General features: G+C 47.1%; 1 protein-coding gene across 1 annotated transcript; it reads right to left on the bottom strand.

Annotated features, from left to right (window-relative positions):
• Positions 1–1103: 1103 nt before the first annotated feature.
• Positions 1104–23526, bottom strand: LOC311143808 (NAD(P)H dehydrogenase [quinone] 1-like; the record flags this gene model as incomplete). Its single annotated transcript, XM_084179686.1, has 4 exons — positions 1104–1403; positions 1595–1696; positions 2079–2132; positions 23503–23526. 4 exons carry the CDS (start codon positions 23524–23526, stop codon positions 1104–1106), a joined length of 480 nt encoding a protein of 159 aa, XP_084035812.1.

Genomic DNA, 23526 nt, shown 5'->3' on the forward strand with positions numbered 1-23526 from the left:
GTTTTTCTGAATGGATGTGCGTTTTACCTCCCTGAGATACCCAGAGCAGCCGATCCTGGCACGAGTACCCACTTCCTCCCATTGACTGTGGAGAATAGCCTTCCTGTCAGCGTGTGGGAGATGAGAACCATGGAGAACAATAGCAGAGCAGGATGGGACAGGACTGATGATCTCCCTCCAGACAAACATAGCCTGGCCCAAACCCTGCAACTATTTCTGACAAGCATGGCTGATTCAGAGCCTATACATGCTCAAATATACCCACCCTTGACACAGGTTACATGCCACAAACCTCAATTACCTGTTCAGGGAAAACTTCTGGCTCTATGGCAAACACTCCCACAAACACTGCAAAAAGCTTGAGCTCGCCCTTGGTTGTGCTTCCTGTGTCTTGGAACAGCAGTCCCAGATGACCCCAAGGGCTCGGACCATGTTCCCAGTGTGCTTCCGCTGTGGAATTAAGTGTTTCCCACCAAAACAAGGGAGCTCCCCTCACTCCAAACCGATCCTAGAGGTACATTGTCACTAAACAGTTGCAGAAATCCTAATCTGGAGTAACAAGCAATGTATTCATAGCACAATGCAATAACTTAGCGCTGAATGTAAAGAAAGCCCTCTGCGACCTTGCCTGTGGTAAGCCTTCTCCTAAACGGATCAATTTCTTCCCGCTGTATGGAAGCTGAGGGCTTTGAGTGGCAGGGTACAGGCCCCGCCGGTTGACCCAAACCAAAGCGGCATGTGGGAGAGTGGTCAAGCCACCCCATACCCAGTCCGTCAGTGAGAGAGCATACAGGTCACAGCATGTCTGCGTGGGGAGAGTATGGAACTGAGTGTTATGAAGCTGCTTTTGTAAAGTAGTGAGCCTCAACCCAGTGGCTACCATACAAGATTAGTGAACTAAACAAAATACTTGAATGCCATCAGAAAATGTGGAAGACTGCAGACGAGTTAATTAGTCAGTTGACCAACTATGAAACCTAGGTTAAAGCATTGAATAACAAGTGTGGTATTAAAGTGAACACCGTTCAGTTTAAGGAAGCCAATCTTTATTTGTTATTTAGAGCATAAACAGCATGTGTAGGATGACAGTCGTCCAGTATCCTTCACACCCCAGCTTTGATCTGGCTGTTGGGTGGGAGGGACTTGCCCAGGTGGATTCCGACAGACAGGCCAAACTCATTGGCTGAGTGCTTCTCCTGGACATCCTCTTTGAGCTGGAAGCCCCTCCCACCATCAAAGCTGTCAGAGGGTGTGAAAGTAAGCGGTACTTCTCCCAGAAGCCCTTGCAGCCGTGTGCGCCATGCCTCCAGCATGCGGTCCCGAGCCACAGCGGGGATGTGGGGTGGAGCCCAGAAGATCTGAGGAGCCAGAACCTGGAAACCACAGTAGTGCAGGATGCCATTCTACAGGGGGAGAATAAACATGCTCAAGTAGATATTAACACATTAATTGATTTGGTCAAATTATGCTATCCTTCATCAATATTAGTACTTGCCAATCTGAAAGTCAAAAGCAAAGATCCAGTGGGGATAACAGATGAAAGCTTAGGCTCATTACTGTAGAGCAATCTACATGCCAGCCAAGCCTAACATACCTGCAGGGGCCACAGGGTGACATTCATGTCTCCATTGATACCATTGGCACTGAACATAGACTCCTGGGATCCAGTGGTGAAAGACAGCATGGCTTTCTTGTCCTGGAGGGAAACAAGGTGAGGAGACATTGATATGAATGGACCACAGAATGGGAGGAACCTTGAAGGAGCATGTAAACCAACCATTTGTGGTGTTATTAAAAGGCCCATTATTGTAAATGTCTCCTGTGTCATTGTACAACAGCTGATGTAACAGTAAGAGCAAAATAGGCTGGTTGAAAATTCAATCTACACAGGCCCTTCTATTCAGCTAGCTTTGCATGGATTGAGTCTCTACTTGCCGGTGAAATCAGACCAGGCGGTTAACTAGTTCAACTAACAACAAGTTCAAACCTCTTCCTACAGCTAATTTCCCCAGGACACTAGTTATTTAATTGTTATCCAGAAATTATTAGATAAGTGATCATGGGATTACATCCCCTACGTTGAAGATGCCCTGGCTGTACCTCTTTTCTGAGGTGTAGGCAAATCCCAGTATCTTATATTACCAGAAAGCTTAAATTCTTGTTAATCTAACTGCACTGTCCAATTTACAGTAGCTATTACAGTGAAAAAAGACCATGCTATTGTTTGAGGAGAGTGCAAAACAACAACAAAAATTATCACTGCAACTGGTTTGATATATTCACCTCTGACGGTAAATAATGTACTTATTATTTATCTGAATGATTCAGAGGAGAACTGGGTGAAAGTGTTGTGGTCAGATGAGACCAAAATCGAGCTCTTTGGCATCAACTCAACTCGCCGTGTTTGGAGGAGGAGGAATGCTGCCTATGACCCCAAGAACACGTGACTTCCGTCTCGCTTCCGCATTGTCTCCGTGCTGCTGTGCTGTTTGTTGCTACTTGGCTACCTGACAAACTATTCACGTTTTACTTTTAATAAACGTTTAATCAATCTCTGTGTTCAACAAATTTACCAACTTTTTAGTTTTGTCCTCACTCATCTTTTTTCGTTAAACTTTTTCACCCCGGACGTTTATCCCGAGACAGAAGAGTCATTTTCCTGTGCGTTTTAGCTGCCAACTTTACGTTATTTTCCTTTTTTCCATCGCAACTTTTTTCCCTTATTCAACTTTTTCACTCCGGACGCTTTATCTGGACATGGTTCATCAACATCTTCAACAGCCGAAGCTAAGTAGTAACATTAACATGATGTCTTCTAATTGCAGTCGCTGTACTCATAATATACAGGAGAATTCTCGCCGCTACAAGCCCAGCTTCAGACGCAATCGTTAGGCAAGGGTAATATCAGTGTAGGAAAGGAAGAAACAGCGTCTGTGCCACCAGTAAGTACAGACAGTAACGTTAGTATAAATCCCCCCGCACAGTCCCCGCAGCCGGACAACTTTCTCATGGCTTCTGGAGGGAAATACTGTTGGAATGCTCAACCGGTGTCGCTCATTCAGCCGACAGAAACTTTCAACCGGTTTTCCCCATTATGTAGCGAGTCGGAGTCTGAGTCTGAGTCTTCTCTAGTCTCTACTCCTCCCGTTACGGGGTCTGAGACTCCGAAGGCTCCCACCATTAGCTCTGACAAATTGAAAACCCTAGTCATTGGCGACTCCATTACCCGCAGTATTAGACTTAAAACGAATCACCCAGCGATCATACACTGTTTACCAGGGGGCAGGGCTACCGACGTTAAGGCTAATCTAAAGATGGTGCTGGCTAAAGCTAAAACTGGCGAGTGTAGAGAGTATAGAGATATTGTTATCCACGTCGGCACCAACGATGTTAGGATGAAACAGTCAGAGGTCACCAAGTGCAACATAGCTTCAGCGTGTAAATCAGCTAGAAAGATGTGTCGGCATCGAGTAATTGTCTCTGGCCCCCTCCCAGTTAGGGGAAGTGACGAGCTCTACAGCAGAGTCTCAGCACTTAATCGCTGGTTGAAAACTGTTTTCTGCCCCTCCCAAAAGATAACATTTGTGGATAATTGGCCCTCTTTCTGGGACTCACCCACAAACAGGACCAAGCCTGACCTGCTGAGGAGTGACGGACTCCATCCTAGCTGGAGGGGTGCTCTCCTCTTATCTACCAACATAGATAGGGCTCTAACTCCTCTAGCCCCACAGTGAAATAGGGTGCAGGCCAGGCAGCAGGCTGTTAGCCAACCTGCCAGCTTAGTGGAGTCTGCCAATAGCACAGTCAGTGTAGTCAGCTCAGCCATACCCATTGAGACTGTGTCTGTGCCTCGACCTAGGTTGGGCAAAACTAAACATGGCGGTGTTCACCCTAGCAATCTTATTAGGATAAAGACCTCCTCCATTCCTGCCATTATTGAAAGAGATCGTGATACCTCACATCTCAAAATAGGGTTACTTAATGTTAGATCCCTCACTTCAAAGGCAGTCATAGTCAATGAACTAATCACTGATCATAATCTTGATGTGATTGGCCTGACTGAAACATGGCTTAAGCCTGATGAATTTGCTGTGTTAAATGAGGCCTCACCTCCTGGTTACACTAGTGACCATATTCCCCGTGCATCCCGCAAAGGCGGAGGTGTTGCTAACATTTACGATAGCAAATTTCAATTTACAAAAAAAAAAATGGCGTTTTCATCTTTTGAGCTTCTAGTCATGAAATCTATGCAGCCTACTCAATCACTTTTTATAGCTACTGTTTACAGGCCTCCTGGGCCATATACAGCGTTCCTCTCTGAGTTTCCTGAATTCCTATCAGACCTTGTAGTCATAGCAGATCATATTCTAATTTTTGGTGATTTTAATATTCACATGGAGAAGTCCACAGACCCACTCCAAAAGTCTTTCGGAGCCATTATCGACTCAGTGGGTTTTGTCCAACATGTCTCTGGACCTACTCACTGCCACAGTCATACTCTGGACCTAGTTTTGTCCCATGGAATAAATGTTGTAGATCTTAATGTTTTTCCACAAAATCCTGGACTATCGGACCACCATTTTATTACGTTTGCAATCGCAACAAATAATCTGCTCAGACCCCAACCAAGGAGCATCAAAAGTCGTGCTATAAATTCTCAGACAACACAAAAATTCATTGATGCCCTTCCAGACTCCTTCTGCCTACCCAAGGACGTCAGAGGACAAAAATCAGTTAACCACTTAACTGAGGAACTCAATTTAACCTTGCGCAATACCCTAGATGCAGTTGCACCCCTAAAAACGAAAAACATTTGTCATAAGAAACTAGCTCCCTGGTATACAGAAAATACCCGAGCTTTGAAGCAAGCTTCCAGGAAATTGGAACGGAAATGGCGCCACACCAAACTGGAAGTCTTCCGACTAGCTTGGAAAGACAGTACCGTGCAGTACCGAAGAGCCCTCACTGCTGCTCGATCATCCTACTTTTCCAACTTAATCGAGGAAAATAAGAACAATCCAAAATTTCTTTTTGATACTGTTGCAAAGCTAACTAAAAAGCAGCATTCCCTAAGAGAGGATGGCTTTCACTTCAGCAGTGATAAATTCATGAACTTCTTTGAGGAAAAGATCATGACCATTAGAAAGCAAATTACGGACTCCTCTTTGAATCTGCGTATTCCTCCAGGGCTTAGCTGTCCTGGATCTGCACAGCTCTGCGAGGGCCTGGGATCGGGAGAGACACTTAAGTGTTTTAGTACTATATCTCTTGACACAATGGTGAAAATAATCATGGCCTCTAAACCTTCAAGCTGCATACTGGATCCTATTCCTACTAAACTGCTGAAGGAGCTGCTTCCTGTGCTTGGCCCTCCTATGTTGAACATAATAAACAGCTCTCTATCCACCGGATGTGTACCAAACTCACTAAAAGTGGCAGTGATAAAGCCTCTCTTGAAAAAGCCAAACCTTGACCCGGAAAATATAAAAAACTATCGGCCTATATCGAATCTTCCATTCCTCTCAAAAATTTTAGAAAAAGCTGTTGCGCAGCAACTCACTGCCTTTCTGAAGACAAACAATGTATACGAAATGCTTCAGTCTGGTTTTAGACCCCATCATAGCACTGAGACTGCACTTGTGAAGGTGGTAAATGACCTTTTAATGGCGTCAGACCGAGGCTCTGCATCTGTCCTCGTGCTACTAGACCTTAGTGCTGCCTTTGACACCATCGATCACCACATTCTTTTGGAGAGACTGGAAACCCAAATTGGTCTACACGGACAAGTTCTGGCCTGGTTTAGATCCTACCTGTCGGAAAGATATCAGTTTGTCTCTGTGAATGGTCTGTCCTCCGACAAATCAACTGTACATTTCGGTGTTCCTCAAGGTTCCGTTTTAGGACCACTATTGTTTTCACTATATATTTTACCTCTTGGGGATGTTATTCGAAAACATAATGTTAACTTTCACTGCTATGCGGATGACACACAGCTGTACATTTCAATGAAGCATGGTGAAGCCCCAAAATTGCCCTCGCTAGAAGCCTGTGTTTCAGACATAAGGAAGTGGATGGCTGAAAACTTTTTACTTTTAAACTCGGACAAAACAGAGATGCTTGTTCTAGGTCCCAAGAAACAAAGAGATCTTCTGTTAAATCTGACAATTCATCTTGATGGTTGTAAAGTCGTCTCAAATAAAACTGTGAAGGACCTAGGCGTTACTCTTGACCCTGATCTCTCTTTTGACGAACATATCAAGACTGTTTCAAGGACAGCTTTTTTCCATCTACGTAACATTGCAAAAATCAGAAATTTTCTGTCCAAAAATGATGCAGAAAAATTAATCCATGCATTTGTTACTTCTAGGTTAGACTACTGCAATGCTCTATTTTCCGGCTACCCGGATAAAGCACTAAATAAACTTCAGTTAGTGCTAAATACGGCTGCTAGAATCCTGACTAGAACCAAGAAATTTGATCATATTACTCCAGTGCTAGCTTCCCTACACTGGCTTCCTGTTAAGGCAAGGGCTGATTTCAAGGTTTTACTGTTAACCTATAAAGCGTTACATGGGCTTGCTCCTACCTATCTTTCCGAGTTGGTCCTGCCGTACATACCAATACGTACGCTACGGTCACAAGACGCAGGCCTCCTAATTGTCCCTAGAATTTCTAAGCAAACAGCGGGAGGCAGGGCTTTCTCCTATAGATCTCCATTTTTATGGAACAGTCTGCCTACCCATGTGAGAGACGCAGACTCGGTCTCAACATTTAAGTCTTTACTGAAGACTTATCTCTTCAGTAGGTCATATGATTGAGTGTAGTCTGGCCCAGGAGTGTGAAGGTGAACGGAAAGGCTGGAGCAACGAACAGCCCTTGCTGTCTCTGCCAGGCCGGTTCCCCTCTCCACTGGGGTTCTCTGCCTCTAACCCTGTTGCAGGGGCTGAGTCACTGGCTTGCTGGTGCTCTTTCATGCCGTCCCTGGGAGGGGTGCGTCACTTGAGTGGGTTGAGTTACTGACGTGATCTTCCTGTCTGGGTTGGCGCCCCCCCCTTGGTTTGTGCTGTGGTGGAGACCTCTGTGGGCTATACTCGGCCTTGTCTCAGGATTGTAAGTTGGTGGTTGGGGATATCCCTCTAGTGGTGCGGGGGCTGTGCTTTGGCGGAGTGGGTGGGGTTATATCCTTCCTGTTTGGCCCTGTCCGGGGGTTTCTTCGGATGGGGCCACAGTGTCTCCGGACCGCTCCTGTCTCAGCCTCCAGTATTTATGCTGCAGTAGTTTATGTGTCGGGGGGCTGGGGTTAGTTGGTTATACCTGGAGTACTTCTCCTGTCTTATCCAGTGTCCTGTGTGAATTTAAGTATGCTCTCTCTAATTCTCTCGTTCTCTCTTTCTCTCTGAGAACCTGAGCCCTAGGACCATACGTCAGGACTACCGGGCATGATGACACCTTGCTGTCCCCAGTCCGCCTGGCCTTGCTGCTATTCCAGTTTCAACTGTTCTGCCTGCGGCTACGAAACCCCTACCTGTCCCAGACCTGCTGTTTTCAACTCTTAATGATCGGCTATGAAAAGCCAACTGAGAGACCTGAGCCCTAGGACCATACGTCGGGACTACCGGCCGTGGTGACTCCTTGCTGTCCCCAGTCCGCCTGGCCTTGCTGCTATTCCAGTTTAAACTGTTCTGCCTGCGGTTATGGAACCCCTACCTGTCCCAGACCTTCTGTTTTCAACTCTTAATGATCGGCTATGAAAAGCCAACTGTGATTTATTCCTGATTATTATTTGACCATGCTTGTCACTTATGAACATTTTTGAACATCTTGGCATGGTTCTGTTATAATCTCCACCCGGCACAGCCAGAAGAGGACTGGCCACCCCTCATAGCCTGGTTCCTCTCTAGGTTTCTTCCTAGGTTTTGCCTTTCTAGGGAGTTTTTCCTAGCCACCGTGCTTCTACACCTGCATTACTAGCTGTTTGGGGTTTTAGGCTGGGTTTCTGTACAGCACTTCGAGATATTAGCTGATGTAAGAAGGGCTATATAAAATAAAATTGATTGATAAAATTGACTTACATATCTTGCTCTGATTTGTCATCCTAAGGGTCCCAGAGATAAAATGTAGCATAGTTTTGTTTGATAAAATCCATTTTTATATTCAAATGTATGAACTGTGTTCTACAGTTTGAAACCCTGCTGTCTCTGGCTCCAAACACACCCCGCCCGGCCATCTAGAAAGTTAGTGTATAAGCTAATGATCCATCATGTATGACATTCCTGGGAGTGTGTAAACTTACATTTTGTATTACCATATCATTTTTGTATGTTCTCTATAGTTATGTATTTGAAAATGTATCAATTGACCAGACTTGATACAAAATAGTCCAGTATTAAAATGCTTCATTGGATCAATCTGAAACTTTTCACACACACTGCTTCCATCTAGTGACCAAAATCTAAATTGCGCCTAAACTGCAATATTATAATGTGGCCTTTCTCTTGCATTTCAACTTCAAAGTGTTTCCTTTCAAATGGTATCAAGAATATGCATATCCTTGCTTCAGGTCCTGAGCTACAGGCAGTTAAATTTGGGTATGTCATTTTAGGTGAAAATTGAAAAAAGGGTCTGATCGTTAAGAGGTTAAGCTTGCATAAATTGAATGCAATTCCCTTTTCATGCACTTTTCTCTCTATACATATTCTGACCTTGAACTTAAGCATGAGAATAGAATGCTAGTCATACACTTTTCATTTTAGGTGGAGCTCAAATAAATGAAGGTGTTTTGGAGGTGTGTCTACAGAAACACTGTATTTTGGACTTGACTTAATGCCACCATGTTTATGCGTAAGGAAACCATGAATAAGGTCGCAGGAACCTGACGGTTACAAGTGGAAAAACCATATTATGTATTCTCCATGCATTGTAATTTATAAATTGATAATAGATCAGTAAATTAGTAATCCGTTTAGAGAAGGACATTGTAAAGACACAGATGATTTTTCCTTATGATCCTTGGAGACGAATGTCAAACCAGCCAAAAGGAAGCAAACTGAAAATCATACCAACATGACATGTATTGCAGACCCTTTTCCACAGTGAAATAAGATTATTCTGTATATATAATGTATGTGGACACCCCTTCAAATTAGTGGATTCGGCTATTTCAGCCACACACGTTGCTGACAGGTGTATAAAATCGTAGGAACTGGGTTCTACAGTTTGAACCCCTGCTTCTACAGTTTGAACCCCTGCTGTCGTGGCACCGTCATAGGATGCCACCGTTCCAACAAGTCAGTTTGTCAAATTTCTACCCTGCTAGAGCTGCCCCGGTCAACTGTAAGTGCTGTTATTGTGAAGTGGAAACGTCTAGGTGTGAAGAGGAAACGTCTAGGAGCAACAACGGCTCAGCCGCGAAGTGGTAGTTCACTCTAGTGGAAAGCCTTCCCAGAAGAGTGGAGGCTGTTATAGCAGCAAAGGGGGGAACCAACTCCATATCAATGCCCATGATTTTGGAATGAAATGTTTGACAAGCAGGTGTCCACATACTTTTGGTCATGTAGTGTATATAAATAGCTGTGCCGTTATTCATAATTTTAATTGTGTGCCCTCCTAATTTGCATGGATGAAATTTGGAGACCTGAACTATAGTCTTCTGTAGGGCTGAACATGCCAAGTTGATGTATGCGCTTTAGAAAGTATTTTTAAATTTTTTTATTTAACCTTTATTTAACCAGGTAAGCCAGTTGAGAACAAGTTCTCATTTACAACTGCGACCTGGCCAAGATAAAGCAAAGCAGTGCGATAAAAACAACAACAACACAAAGTTACATATGGAATAAACAAAAACAAAATGTACAGTCAATAACACAATAGAAAATCTATATACAGTGTGTTTAAATGTAGTAAGTTATGGAGGTAAGGCAATAAATAGGCCATAATGCAAAATAATTACAATTTAGTATTAACACGAGTGATAGATGTGCAGAAGATGATTTTCAAATAGAGATACTGGGATGAAGAAAAGCAAAATAAATAACAATGTAAATAACAATATGGGGATGAGGAAGTTGGGTGGGCTAATTACAGATGGGCTGTGTACAGGTGCAGTGATCGGTAAGCTGCTCTGACAACTGATGCTTAAAGTTAGTGAGGGAGATAAGTGTCTCCAGCTTCAGAGATTTTTGCAGTTCGTTCCAGTCATTTGCAGCAGATAACTGGAAGGAATGGCGGCCAAAAGAGGTGTTGGCTTTGGGGATGACCAGTGTGACATACCTGCTGGAGCGCATCCTACGGGTGGGTGTTGCTCTGGTGACCAATGATCTAAGATAAGGCGGGGATTTGCCTAGAAGTGATTTATAGATGACCTGAAGCCAGTGGGTTTGGCGACGAATATGTAGTGAGGGCCAACCAACGAGAGCGTACAGGTCACAATGGTGGGTAGTATATAGGGCTTTGGTGACAAAACGGATGGCACTGTGATAGACTACATCCAATTTGCTGAGTAGAGTGTTGGAAGCTATTTTGTAAATGCCATCGCCGAAGTCAAGGATCTGTAGGATAGTCCGTTTTACGAGGGCATGTTTAGCAGCATGAGTGAAGGAGGCTTTGTTGCGAAATAGGAAGCCGATTCTAGATTTAACTTTGGATAGGAGATGCTTAATGTGAGTCTGGAAGGAGAGTTTACGGTCTAACCAGACACCTAGGTATTTGTAGTTGTGCAAGCAGCGTTCGATTGAAGAGCATGCATTTAGTTTTACTAGCGTTTAAGAGCAGTTGGAGGCCACGGAAGGAGTCTTGTATGGCATTGAAGCTCATTTGGAGGTTTGTTAACACAGTGTCCAATGAAGGGCCAGATGTATACAAAATGGTGTCGTCTGCGTAGAGGTGGATCTGAGAGTCACCAGCAGCAAGAGCGACATCATTGATATACACAGAGAATAGAGTCGGCCCGAGATATGAACCCTGTGGCACCCCCATAGAGACTGCCAGAGGTCCAGACAACAGGCCCTCAGATTTGACACATTGAACTCCATCTGAGAAGTAGTTGGTGAACCAGGCGAAGCAGTCATTTGAGAAACCAAGGCTATTTAGTCTGCCAATAAGAATGCAGTGATTGACAGAGTCAAAAGCCTTGGCCAGGTCGATGAAGACGGCTGCACAGTACTGTCTTTTATCGATTTGCAGTTATTATATCGTTTAGGACCTTGAGCGTGGCTGAAGTGCACCCATGACCAGCTCGGAAACCATATTGCATAGCGGTGAAGGTACGGTGATTATATGCCCAAGCTTTTCTCCATTTTATTTTACAATTCGTATCATGTTAAATATTATCCACTATCAGAAGCCACCCTCAGTAATACCCACATATATGTATACAGTGCTATGAAAAAGTATTTGCCCCCTTTCTAATTTTCTCTACTTTTGCATATTTGTGATACTGAATGTTATCAGATCTTCAACCAAAACTTAATATTAGATAAAGGGAACATAATAGAACAAATAACACAACAATTACACATTTATTTCATTTATTTAATAAACAAAGTTATGCAACACCCAATTCCCCTGTGTGAAAAAGTAATTGCCCCCTTACACTCAATAACTGGTTGTGCCACCTTTAGCTGCAATGACTCCAACCAAATGCTTCCTGTAGTTGTTGATCAGTCTCTCACGTCGCTGTGGACCAAATTATGAAAGACAAGCAATGTAATTTTGAATTCTGTGAAGTGAGTGTGGAAGAGGTGAAAAAATGGTTGTCTATCAGCAATGACAAGCCACCTGGGTTTGACAACTTGGGTGGAAAATTACAGATGATAATAGCAGATGATATTGCCACTCCTATTTGTCATATGTTCAATCTTACAAGAAAGTGTGTGCACTCAGGCCTGGAGGCCTGGAAGCAAAAGTCATTCCACTACCCAAGAATAGCAAAGCCCCCTTTACTGGCTCAAATAGCCAACCAATCGGCCTGTTACTAACCCGAATTAAACTTTTGGAAAAATTGTGTTTGACCAGAGACAATGCTATTTTACTGTAAACAAATTGACAACAGAATTTCAGCACGCTTATAGGGAAGGGAATTCAACATGCATGGCACTTAAGAAGGATTACTTTATCCTATCTCAGGTATTCCTTAAAGAGGTGGGGTTTCAAATGTCTCCGGAAGGTGGTGAGTGACTCCGCTGTCCTGGCGTCGTGAGGGAGATTGTTCCACCATTGGGGTGCCAGAGCAGCGAACAGTTTTGACTGGGCTGAGCGGGAACTATGCTTCCGCAGAGATAGGGGAGCCAGCAGGCCAGAGGTGGATGAACGCAGTGCCCTCGTTTGGGTGTAGGGACTGATCAGAGCCTGAAGGTATGGAGGTGCCGTTCCCCTCACAGCTCCGTAGGCAAGCACCATGGTCTTGTAGCAGATGCGAGCTTCAACTGGAAGCCAGTGGAGTGTGCGGAGGAGCGGGGTGACGTGAGAGAACTTGGGAAGGTTGAACACCAGACGGGCTGCGGCATTCTGGATGAGTTGTAGGGGTTTAATGGCACAGGCAGGGAGCCCAGCCAACAGCGAGTTGCAGTAATCCAGACGGGAGATGACAAGTGCCTGGATTAGGACCTGTGCCGCTTCCTGTGTAAGGCAGGGTCGTACTCTCCGAATGTTGTAGAGCATGAACCTACAGGATCGGGTCACCGCCTTGATGTTAGCGGAGAACGACAGGGTGTTGTCCAGGGTCACGCCAAGGCTCTTTGCACTCTGGGAGGAGGACACAACTGAGTTGTCAACCGTGATGGCGAGATCATGGAACGGGCAGTCCATCCCCGGGAGGAAGCGCAGCTCCGTCTTGCCGAGGTTCAGCTTGAGGTGGTGATCCGTCATCCATACTGATATGTCTGCCAGACATGCAGAGATGCGATTCGCCACCTGGTTATCAGAAGGGGGAAAGGAGAAGATTAGTTGTGTGTCGTCAGCGTAGCAATGATAGGAGAGGCCATGTGAGGATATGACAGAGCCAAGTGACTTGGTGTATAGTGAGAATAGGAGAGGGCCTAGAACTGAGCCCTGGGGTACACCAGTGGTGAGAGCACGTGGTGCGGAGACAGCTTCTCGCCACGCCACTTGGTAGGAGCGACCGGTCAGGTAGGACGCAATCCAAGAGTGAGCCGCGCCGGAGATGCCCAGCTCGGAGAGGGTGGAGAGGAGGATCTGATGGTTCACAGTATCAAAGGCAGCAGACAGGTATAGAAGGACAAGAGCAGATGAGAGAGAGTTAGCTTTAGCAGTGCGGAGAGCCTCTGTGACACAGAGAAGAGCAGTCTCAGTTGAATGACCAGTCTTGAAACCTGACTGGTTTGGATCAAGAAGGTCATTCTGAGAGAGATAGCAAGAGAGTTGGCTAAAGACGGCACGCTCAATAGTTTTGGAGAGAAAAAAAAGAAGGGATACTGGTCTGTAGTTGTTGACATCAGAGGGATCGAGTGTTGGTTTTTTGAGAAGGGGTGCAACTCTCGCTCTCTTGAAGACGGAAGGGCCATAGCCAGCGGTCAAGGATGAGTTGATCAGCAAGGTGAGGTAAGGGAGAAGGTCACCGGAGATGGTCTGGAGAAGAGAGGAGGGGATAGGGTCAAGCGGGCAGGTTGTTGGGCGGCCTGCCGTCACAAGTCGCAAGATTTTATCTGGAGAGAGAGAGGGGAGAAAGAAGTCAAAGCATAGGGTAGGGAAGTGTGAGCAGGACCAGCAGTGTCATTTGACTTAACAAACGAGGATCGGATGTCGTCAACCTTCTTTTCAAAATGGTTGATGAAGTCATCCACAGAGAGGGAGGGGGGGGGGGGGGATTCAGCAGGGAGGAGAATGTGGCAAAGAGCTTCCTAGGGTTAGAGGCGGATGCTTGGAATTTAGAGTGGTAGAAGGTGGCCTTAGCAGCAGAAACAGATGAAGAAAATGTAGAGAGGAGGGAGTGAAAAGATGCCAGCTCTGCAGGGAGTTTAGTTTTCTTCCATTTCCGCTCAGCTGCCCGGAGCTCTGTTCTGTGAGCTCGCAATGAGTCATCAAGCCACGGAGCTGGAGGGGAGGACCGAGCCGGCCGGGAGGATCGGGGATATAGAGAGTCAAAGGATGCAGAAAGGGAGGAGAGGAGGGTTGAGGAGGCAAAATCAGGAGGTTGGAGGGAGAAGGATTGAGCAGAGGGAAGAGATGATAGGATGGAAGAGGAGAGAGTAGCGGGAGAGAGAGAGCGAAGGTTGCGACGGCGCATTATCATCTGTGTAGGGGCAGAGTGAGTAGTGTTGGAGGAGAGGGAGAGAGAAAAGGATACAAAGTAGTGGTCGGAGACTTGGAGGGGAGTTGCAGTGAGATTAGTAGAAGAACAGCATCTAGTAAAGATGAGGTCAAGCGTATTGCCTGCCTTGTGAGTAGGGGGGGACGGTGAGAGGGTGAGGTCAAAAGAGGAGAGGAGTGGAAAGAAGGAGGCAGAGAGAAATTAGTCAAATATAGACGTAGGGGGGTTGAAATCCCCCAGAACTGTGAGGGGTGAGCCATCCTCAGGAAAGGAACTTATCAAGGCGTCAAGCTCATTGATGAACTCTCCAAGGGAACCTGGAGGGCGATAGATGACAAGGATATTAAGCTTAAATGGGCTAGTGACTGTGACTGCATGGAATTCAAATGAGGAGACAGACAGATGGGTCAGGGGAAAAATTGAGAATGTCCACTTGGGAGAGATGAGGATTCCTGTGCCACCACCCCGATGACCAGATGCTCTCGGGGTATGCGAGAACACATGGTCAGACGAGGAGAGAGCAGCAGGAGTAGCAGTGTTTTCAGTGGTAATCCATGTTTCCGTCAGCGCCAAGAAGTCGAGGGACTGGAGGGTAGCATAGGCTGGGATGAAGTCTGCCTTGTTGGCAGCAGAACGGCAGTTCCAGAGGCTGCCTGAGACCTGGAACTCCACGTGGGTTGTGCGTGCAGGGACCACCAGGTTAGAGAGGCAGCAGCCACGCGGTGTGAGGCGTTTGTGTAGCCTGTGCGGAGAGGAGAGAACAGGGATAGGCAGAGGCATAGTTGACAGGCTGCAGCAGATGGCTACAATAATGCAGAGGAGATCGGAATAAAATGAACTAAACATCTGGGAAAGGAGAGAGCGGGGCCTCCCTCACCACAACTCCCAAATATAACTCTCTCAACTTCCACCTCAGAAACTATAATTGTTGTAAACTACAGCGGTTCAATGTTTTCTAGGAATAGACTAACCTAGTTTATTCAGCTAGCTAACTAGGTGCAGTATTATTCAGTGAAAAACGTCCGGGCACCTCGTCATAAGACGCCACAGCCAGCTAGCATGCCGGTCTCCAACAGCAGGGTTTAGCGCCAATACTCAGCCACAACAACCACCAGTGTATCAACACACAAGCAGATCGTCCGTGTCTAACGTTGTGGGTTAGTCCCGACAGCTTGAGCGAGTCCGTCGTCAACTTATTCAGCCAGTTAGTTAGCTAGAATAGTTAGCAAACTAGCTAGCCATTGCTTTCAGACAAAGAAGAACCCCTCCTTTCACAGCACGAACACACAGAGAGAGCCAAACTAACGTTAACTAGTCACCCATGTCCCGAATTCCTAGAGCGACTCGGGCTATCAATATGTAAAAAACAAAACACAAGTGTAGGTTATGACTTACCCCTAGCAGCTACTGTTAGCTAGCCAAGTGCAAAGCTAGCCACTGAATTGACTCAGCCAGTTCGCGTCTGTTCGCTCGGTCGTTCCAGATATTGTTTACAAGTAGCTATCCAGGTTGCAACAAGATTGCTAATTTTCGAGCACAGTAGCCACTTGCTGCCTAACGTTAACGGTTCAGACATTGAGGTTAGAAAACAGCTGAATGGTAGGCAATTATTGTATGTAATTATTGTAGGCAGCCAGCTAGCGTAATTACAGGCACTCTCAGGCGTGAAACAACTATACCGTTGCTAATAGCTACTCGCCAGCTAGTCCAGGTGGTGAGTTAGCTAGCTAGCTAGCTTCGTGCTACACCCGGCACCGCCGAATACAACACTAACCTACAATAATTACATACAATAACTACCTACAACAACCAACGATACCTACCTACAATACCTAACTACAATCTAAATACATAGTTTAAGCCATACTCGACAAAGCCCAAGCTATGTATAAAGCCAAACTTACCCGACGCCAAGCTCCAAGCTCCTCACCTGCTCAACACACACACACACACACACACACACACCATCAGTCCCTCTCATCATTCTTCAAATAGCCACCATTTGCCTTGATGACAGCTTTACACACCCTTGGCATTCTCTCAACCAGCTTCATGAGGTAGTCACCTGGAATGGATTTCAATTAACAGGTGCCTTCTTAAAAGTTAATTTTTGGAATTTCTTCCTTCTTAATGCGTTTGAGCCAATCACTTGTGTTGTGACAAAGTAGGGTTGGTATACAGAAGATAGCCCTATTTGGTAAAATAACAAGTACATATTATGGCAAGAACAGCTCAAATAAGCAAAGAAAAATGACTTCACTATTATTCTACAAACCCCTGCTATTTTGTGGATAAAGAGTTACCTGTCTAACAGAACACAGAGAGTGTTCTTTAATGGAAGCCTCTCCAACATAATCCAGGTAGAGTCTGGCATTCCCCAGGGCAGATGTCTAGGCCCCTTACTTTTTTCAATCTTTACTAATGACATGCCACTGGCTTTGATGACTCAACACTATACACGTCAGCTACTACAGCGAGTGAAATCACTGCAACACTTAACAAAGAGCTGCAGTCAGTTTCGGAATGAGTGGCAAGAAATAAGTTAGTCCTAAATATTTCAAAAAATAAAAGCATTGTAATTGGGACAAATCATTCACTAAACCCTAAACCTCAACTAAATCTTGTAATGAATAACGTGGAAATTAAGAAAGTTGAGGCGACTAATCTTCTTGGAGTATCCCTAGATTGTAAACTGTCATAGTCAAAACATGTTTATGCAACAGTAGCTAAGATTGGGAGAAGTCTGTCCATAATAAAGCGCTGCTCTGCCTTCTTAACAACACTATAAACAAGGCAAGTCCTACAGGCCCTTGTTTTGTCGCACCTGGACTACTGTCCATTTGTGTGGTCAGGTGCCAAAAACAGGGACTTAGGAAAATAATCTGTAAAAGTTTGTGAGGGTTTTAGGTGCCAAGACAAATTTCTTCAGCCTCCTTAGGTTAAAGAGGCTCTGATGCGCCTTCTTCACCACACTGTCTGTGTGGGTGGACCATTTCAGTTTGTCAGTGATGGGTACGCCAAGGAACTTGAAGCTTTCCTCCTTCTCCACTGCGGTTCCGTCGATGTGGATAGGGGGGTGCACCCTCTGCTGTTTCCTGAAGTCCACGAGTGAGAGGGTGAGAGGTTATTTTCCTGGCACCACAATCCCAGAGCTATCACCTCCTCCCTGTAGGCGGTCTCGTCATTGTTGGTAATCAAGCCAACTACTGTTGTGTCGTCTGCAAACTTGAGGAATGAGTTGGAGGCGTGCTTGGCCACGCAGTCATGGGTGAACGGGGAGTACAGGAGGGGGCTGAGCACGCACCCTTGTGGGGCCCCAGTTTTGAGGATCAGTGAGGTGGAGATGCTGTTTCCTACCTTCACCAACTGGGGGCGGCCCGTCAGGAAAACCAGGACCCAGTTGCACAGGGCGGGGTTCAGACCCAGGGCCTCGAGCTTAATGATGAGCTTGGAGGGTACTAAGTTGTTGAATGTTGAGCTATAGTCAATGAACAGCATTCTTACATAGGTATTTCTCTTGTCCAGATGGGATAGGGCAGCGTGCAGTGTGATGGCGATTACATCGTCTGTGGATCTATTGGGGTGGTAAGCAAATTGAAGTGGGTCTAGGGTGACAGGTAAGGTAGAGGTGATGTGATCCTTGACTAGTCTCTCAAAGCACTTCATGATGACAGAGGTGAGTGCTACGGGGCAATATTAATTCAATAAATTGGTATAAAAAAGATGCAGACTCTTGCTGAGTTAATTTTTATGTACTTGAAATGTATTAAATAATATTTTAGCTATAATAATACTAATTATAATAATACATAAGAAGGATATCAAGAAGGAGGTTAGGAGGAGTGCATGCTGTGTGCTTGTTACAGTATTTGTCTCAAACATGTTCTGTTAGATTACAATATTTTTCTGACCGTTTGGAACAGTTTAAACAACACCACAAGTACAATAACAATTTACAAACAAATATAATCAATTCCATATAGTCTAAAAAGGTATTAAAGTGTTTAATACAGCCAAGATTAAAAACAGTTGCATGCATTTGTGAATGCAATTGCTTTAGCTGACATGTTGTTGTTTATTTATTGTTAAATTATTTAAGGATCCATATGTTATTTTGTTTTGTAACTTAAATGCTTGACTGTATTTAAAGGCATGAATGACTTGTATACTGTCACGGATTCTGCCGAGGCTACTCCTCCTCCTTGCTCGGGCAGGCTTCGGCGTTCGTCGTCCCCGGAGCACTAGCTGCTGCCGTTCGATCTTATCGTTGTCTGTCTAGTTTTGTCTGTATTGTTTACACCTGTTCCACATTATGTTTGATTGTTGCCCTATAATTACCCCTGTCTCTCATCGGGATCTTGTGTGTGATTGTTTCCCTTCACGTATGTCGTTTGTGAGCGGGTTATTTCCTCCCTGCGTGGAGTTATTCTGTGTTCATCTTTTCAGTATCGGATTAAAGTACGTTTCCGAGAGTTCCGTGTCCTGCGCCTGACTTCTTCAACCGCATCTCACTGACAGACGTGACAGAATCACACACCACAACATGGAGTCAGCAGGAGCGACGGCACCGACCGGATCACTCGAGGAGCGCGTCCTACAACAGGCAGCTATGCTTCAAGATCTTGGTGCCGCCATGGAAAGGGTGATGAACACCTTGGGACGATGGGAGAGAGGAGGTTTGCCCACATCTCCTCCAACGATACCACCACCATCGGCCACTCCTATCGTCTCACATCAGGAGTCCAGTGGGATTCGGCTCTCGCTCCTGAGGGCTTATGATGGCACCGCAGCCGGGTGTCAGGGTTTCCTGCTCCAGGTGGAACTTTACCTGGCAACCATTCACCTGGCACCCTCGGGATACGAGAGCGTGTCCGTCCTCATCTCCTGTCTGTCCGGCAAGGCACTGGAGTGGGCCAACGCCGAGTGGGGAGGAATAGACGCCGCTACTGTGAACTATGCGGAGTTCACCCGCCGCTTCAGGGCGGTGTTCGATCATCCCCCGGAGGGGAAGGCGGCGGGTGAGCGTCTGTTCCACCTCAGACAGGGGAGGAGGAGCGCGCAGGAATTCGCACTGGACTTCCGGACTCTGGCTGCCAATTCGGGATGGAATGAGAGGGCCCTCATCGACCACTACAGGTGTAGCTTAAGAGAGGACGTTCGTCGAGAGTTGGCCTACAGGGACACCAACCTAAGCTTCGATCAGCTGGTGGACATGTCGATTCGCCTGGATACCCTGTTGGCTACCCGCGGACGTCCGGAGCTGGGGCCATCCATTCCATCCCCCAGCACTTCCGAGCCGAGCCCTATGGAGCTCGGAGGTGCTGGTAGTAGGGAGGCTAGGAGAGAGGCTGTCCCCTGCACCAACTGTGGCCGCCGAGGACACACGGCGGTTCTGTGCTGGGGAGGGTCTCCTCGGATTCGAGGCAGCAGGCAACACACTGATGAGTCATTCCAGGTGAGTAAGGCCCCAACTCACCCAGAGCTCTCTGTTGTTCATATGTGTATTCAAGTTGTGTTTCCAGAGGTTTCTTCTTACTCCCAGCATAAGGCGCTAGTCGATTCAGGCGCAGCTGGGAATTTTATCGATCGCCATTTCTCATATAAGTTAGGAATCCCTTTATTACCAGTCGATGTGCCCTTCCCTATCCATGCCCTAGATAGCCGGCCTTTGGGGTCGGGATTGATTAGGGAGGTCACAGCGCCACTGAAGTTGAAAACGCAGAAGGGTCATGAGGAGACTATACAGTTGTTTTTAATTGACTCTCCTTCGTTTCCTGTGGTGTTGGGGCTTCCCTGGTTAACATCTCATGACCCCAACATTTCATGGCAACAGAGGGCTCTCAAGGGATGGTCTGATCAGTGTGTGGGGCGGTTTGTAGGTGTTTCCGTAGGGGCAACGACGGTGGAAAGTCTGAACCAAATGCCCAAAATGCACATTCCGATTTGGCACGCACCTTCTGTAAGAAGAAGGCGACTCAATTACCACCTCATCGACAGGGGGATTGTGCGATAGACCTCCAGGTTGGCGCTGCGCTCCCTCGTAGCCATGTGTATCCTCTGTCTCAGGAGGAGACGGCTGCTATGGAGACATATGTCACCGAATCCTTGAGACAGGGATACAAACGGCCGTCCACTTCCCCTGCATCCTCGAGTTTCTTTTTTGTGAAGAAGAAGGATGGGGGTTTACGACCGTGTATTGATTACCGTGGTCTCAATCAGATCACTATTAAATACAGCTATCCTCTCCCTCTGATTGCTAGTATGACGGAGTCATTACACGGAGCGCGCTTCTTCACAAAATTGGATCTCAGGAGCGCTTACAACCTGGTGCGCATTCGGGAAGGAGATGAGTGGAAGACATCATTCAGTACCACCTCGGGTCACTATGAGTACCTCGTCATGCCATACGGTCTAATGAATGCTCCTTCAGTCTTCCAATCATTTGTGGACGAGAATTTCCGGGATTTGCATGGACAGGGGGTAGTGGTGTATATTGATGACATTCTGATATACTCCGCTACACATACCGAGCATGTGTCCCTGGTACGTCGGGTGCTGGGTAGACTGTTGGAGCATGATCTGTATTTGAAGGCAGAGAAATGTCTGTTTTTCCAGGAGTCCATCTCCTTCCTGTGACACCGGTTGTCTGCGTCAGGGGTGGGGATGGAGATTGACCGCGTTTCAGCCATGCGTAATTGGCAGACTCCCACTACGGTAAAGGAGGTGCAGCGTTTTTTGGGTTTTGCCAATTACTACCGGAGGTTTATCCGGGGTTTTGGACAGGTAGCAGCTCCCATTACCTCCCTGCTAAAGGGGGGCCCGGTGCGTTTGCAGTGGTCGGCTGAGGCGGACAGGGCGTTTAGTCATTTGAAGGACCTGTTCACCTCAGCTCCGGTGCTGGCACATCCGGATCCCTCTTTGGCGTTCCAAGTTGAGGTGGATGCGTCCGAGGTGGGGATCGGTGCTATACTGTCTCAGCGCTCGGGCACGCCTCCTAAACTCCGCCCCTGTGCTTTCTATTCCAAGAAGCTCAGTCCGGCGGAACGCAATTATGACGTGGGGGACAGGGAGCTGCTAGCGGTGGTCCACGCCCTGAAGGTGTGGAGACATTGGCTTGAGGGGGCTAAACACCCTTTTCTCATTCTGACTGACCATCGTAACCTGGAGTACATCGAGGCAGCGAAGAGACTGAACCCTCGTCAGGCTAGGTGGGCCATGTTTCTTGCCCGGTTTGTATTTAAGATCACTTATATCCCAGGGTCACAGAACGTTAAGGCAGACGCCCTGTCCCGACGATATGACACAGAGGAGAGGTCCATTGAGCCCACTCCCATACTACCAGAGTCTTGTCTAGTGGCACCGGTGGTGTGGGAGGTCGACACGGAAATCGAGCGGGCGTTACGTACCGACCCTACTCCCCCAGAGTGTCCAGAGGGACGGAGGTACGTGCCGCTCGAGGTCCATGACCGACTGATTTATTGGGCTCACACGTCACCCTCCTCTGGTCATCCTGGTATTGGTCGGACGGTGCACTGTCTTAGCGGGAAGTACTGGTGGCCCACCTTAGCCAGGGACGTGAGGGTTTACGTTTCTTCCTGCTCGGTGTGCGCCCAGTGTAAGGCGCCTAGACACCTGCCCAGAGGGAAGTTACAACCACTACCCGTTCCACAACGACTGTGGTCTCACCTGTCGGTGGATTTTGTCACGGACCTTCCCCCCTCCCAGGGGAATACCACGATCTTGGTCGTGGTGGATCGGTTTTCTAAGGCCTGCCGTCTCATCCCTATGCCAGGTCTTCCTACAGCCCTACAAACGGCCGAAGCCCTGTTTACTCACGTTTTCCGGCACTACGGGGTGCCTGAGGATATAGTGTCTGATCGGGGTCCCCAGTTTCCTCTAGAGTGTGGAGGGCGTTTATGGAACGTTTGGGGGTCTCGATCAGCCTTACCTCGGGTTTTCACCCTGAGAGTAATGGGCAGGTGGAGAGAGTAAACCAAGATGTGGGTAGGTTTCTGAGGTCCTATTGCCAGGACCGGCAGGAGGAGTGGTCGGGGTATATTCCCTGGGAAGAGATAGCCCAAAACTCACTCCGCCACTCCTCCACTAATCTTACGCCTTTCCAGTGTGTGTTGGGCTATCAGCCGGTTCTGGCACCCTGGCATCAGAGCCAGATCGAGGCTCCTGCCCTGCGGTGGATGAATGGTTTCGGCGCTCGGAGGAGACATGGAATGCTGCGCTTGTCCATCTGCAGCGGGCCATCAGACGGCAAAAGGCGAGCACCTATCGCCACCGCAGTGAGGGTCCGGTTTATGCACCTGGAGATCGGGTCTGGCTCTCGACCAGAAACCTGCCCATTCACCTGCCCTGCCGGAAGCTGGGTCGGCGGTTTGTGGGGCCATTTAAAGTCCTGAGGAGATTGAACAAGGTATGGTATAGTTTAAAACTGCCTATTAATTATCGCATTAACCCCTCGTTCCATGTGTCTCTCCTCAGGCCGGTGGTAGCTGGTCCACTCCAGGAGAATGAGGTACGAGAGGCCGCTCCGCCCCCACTAGACATCGAAGGGGCTCCGGCGTACTCAGTCCTTTCCATCGTGGATTCGAGGCGTCGGATGGGGGGTCTGCAGTATCTCGTGGAGTGGGAGGGGTACGGTCCGGAGGAACGGTGCTGGGTCCCTAGGAGGGACATCCTAGATCCCTCCCTGTTGACAGAGTTCCACCGGAGTCATCCGACTCGCCCTGCGCCGCGTCCTCCTGGCCGTCTCCGAGGCCGGGGTCGGCGCACAGCTGAAGCCGCGCGTCAAGGGGGGGATACTGTCACGGATTCTGCCGAGGCTGCTCCTCCTCCTTGCTCGGGCAGGCTTCGGCGTTCGTTGTCCCCGGAGTACTAGCTGCTGCCATTCGATGTTATCGATGTCTGTCTAGTTTTGTCTGTATTGTTTACACCTGTTCCACATTATGTTTGATTGTTGCCCAATAATTATCCCTTCACGTATGTCGTTTGTAAGCGGGTTATTTCCTCCCTGCGTGGAGTTATTCTGTGTTCATCTTTTCAGTATCGGATTAAAGTACGTTTCCGAGAGTCTGTGTCCTGCGCCTGACTTCTTCAACCGCATCTCACTGACAGACGTGACATATACTGTGTAATGAGATGAACGAATTAAGGAATGATTGATTGATATATATTGAAGTAGACCTTTAGGCCAATAACACTAAATGAGGACCCACTGTAAGTACATGGGGGCTGCCATCTTTATGCAT

Source organism: Coregonus lavaretus (assembly GCF_964263955.1).
Source record: "Coregonus lavaretus genome assembly, chromosome: 16".
NCBI classification, from domain to species: Eukaryota; Metazoa; Chordata; class Actinopteri; order Salmoniformes; family Salmonidae; genus Coregonus; species Coregonus lavaretus.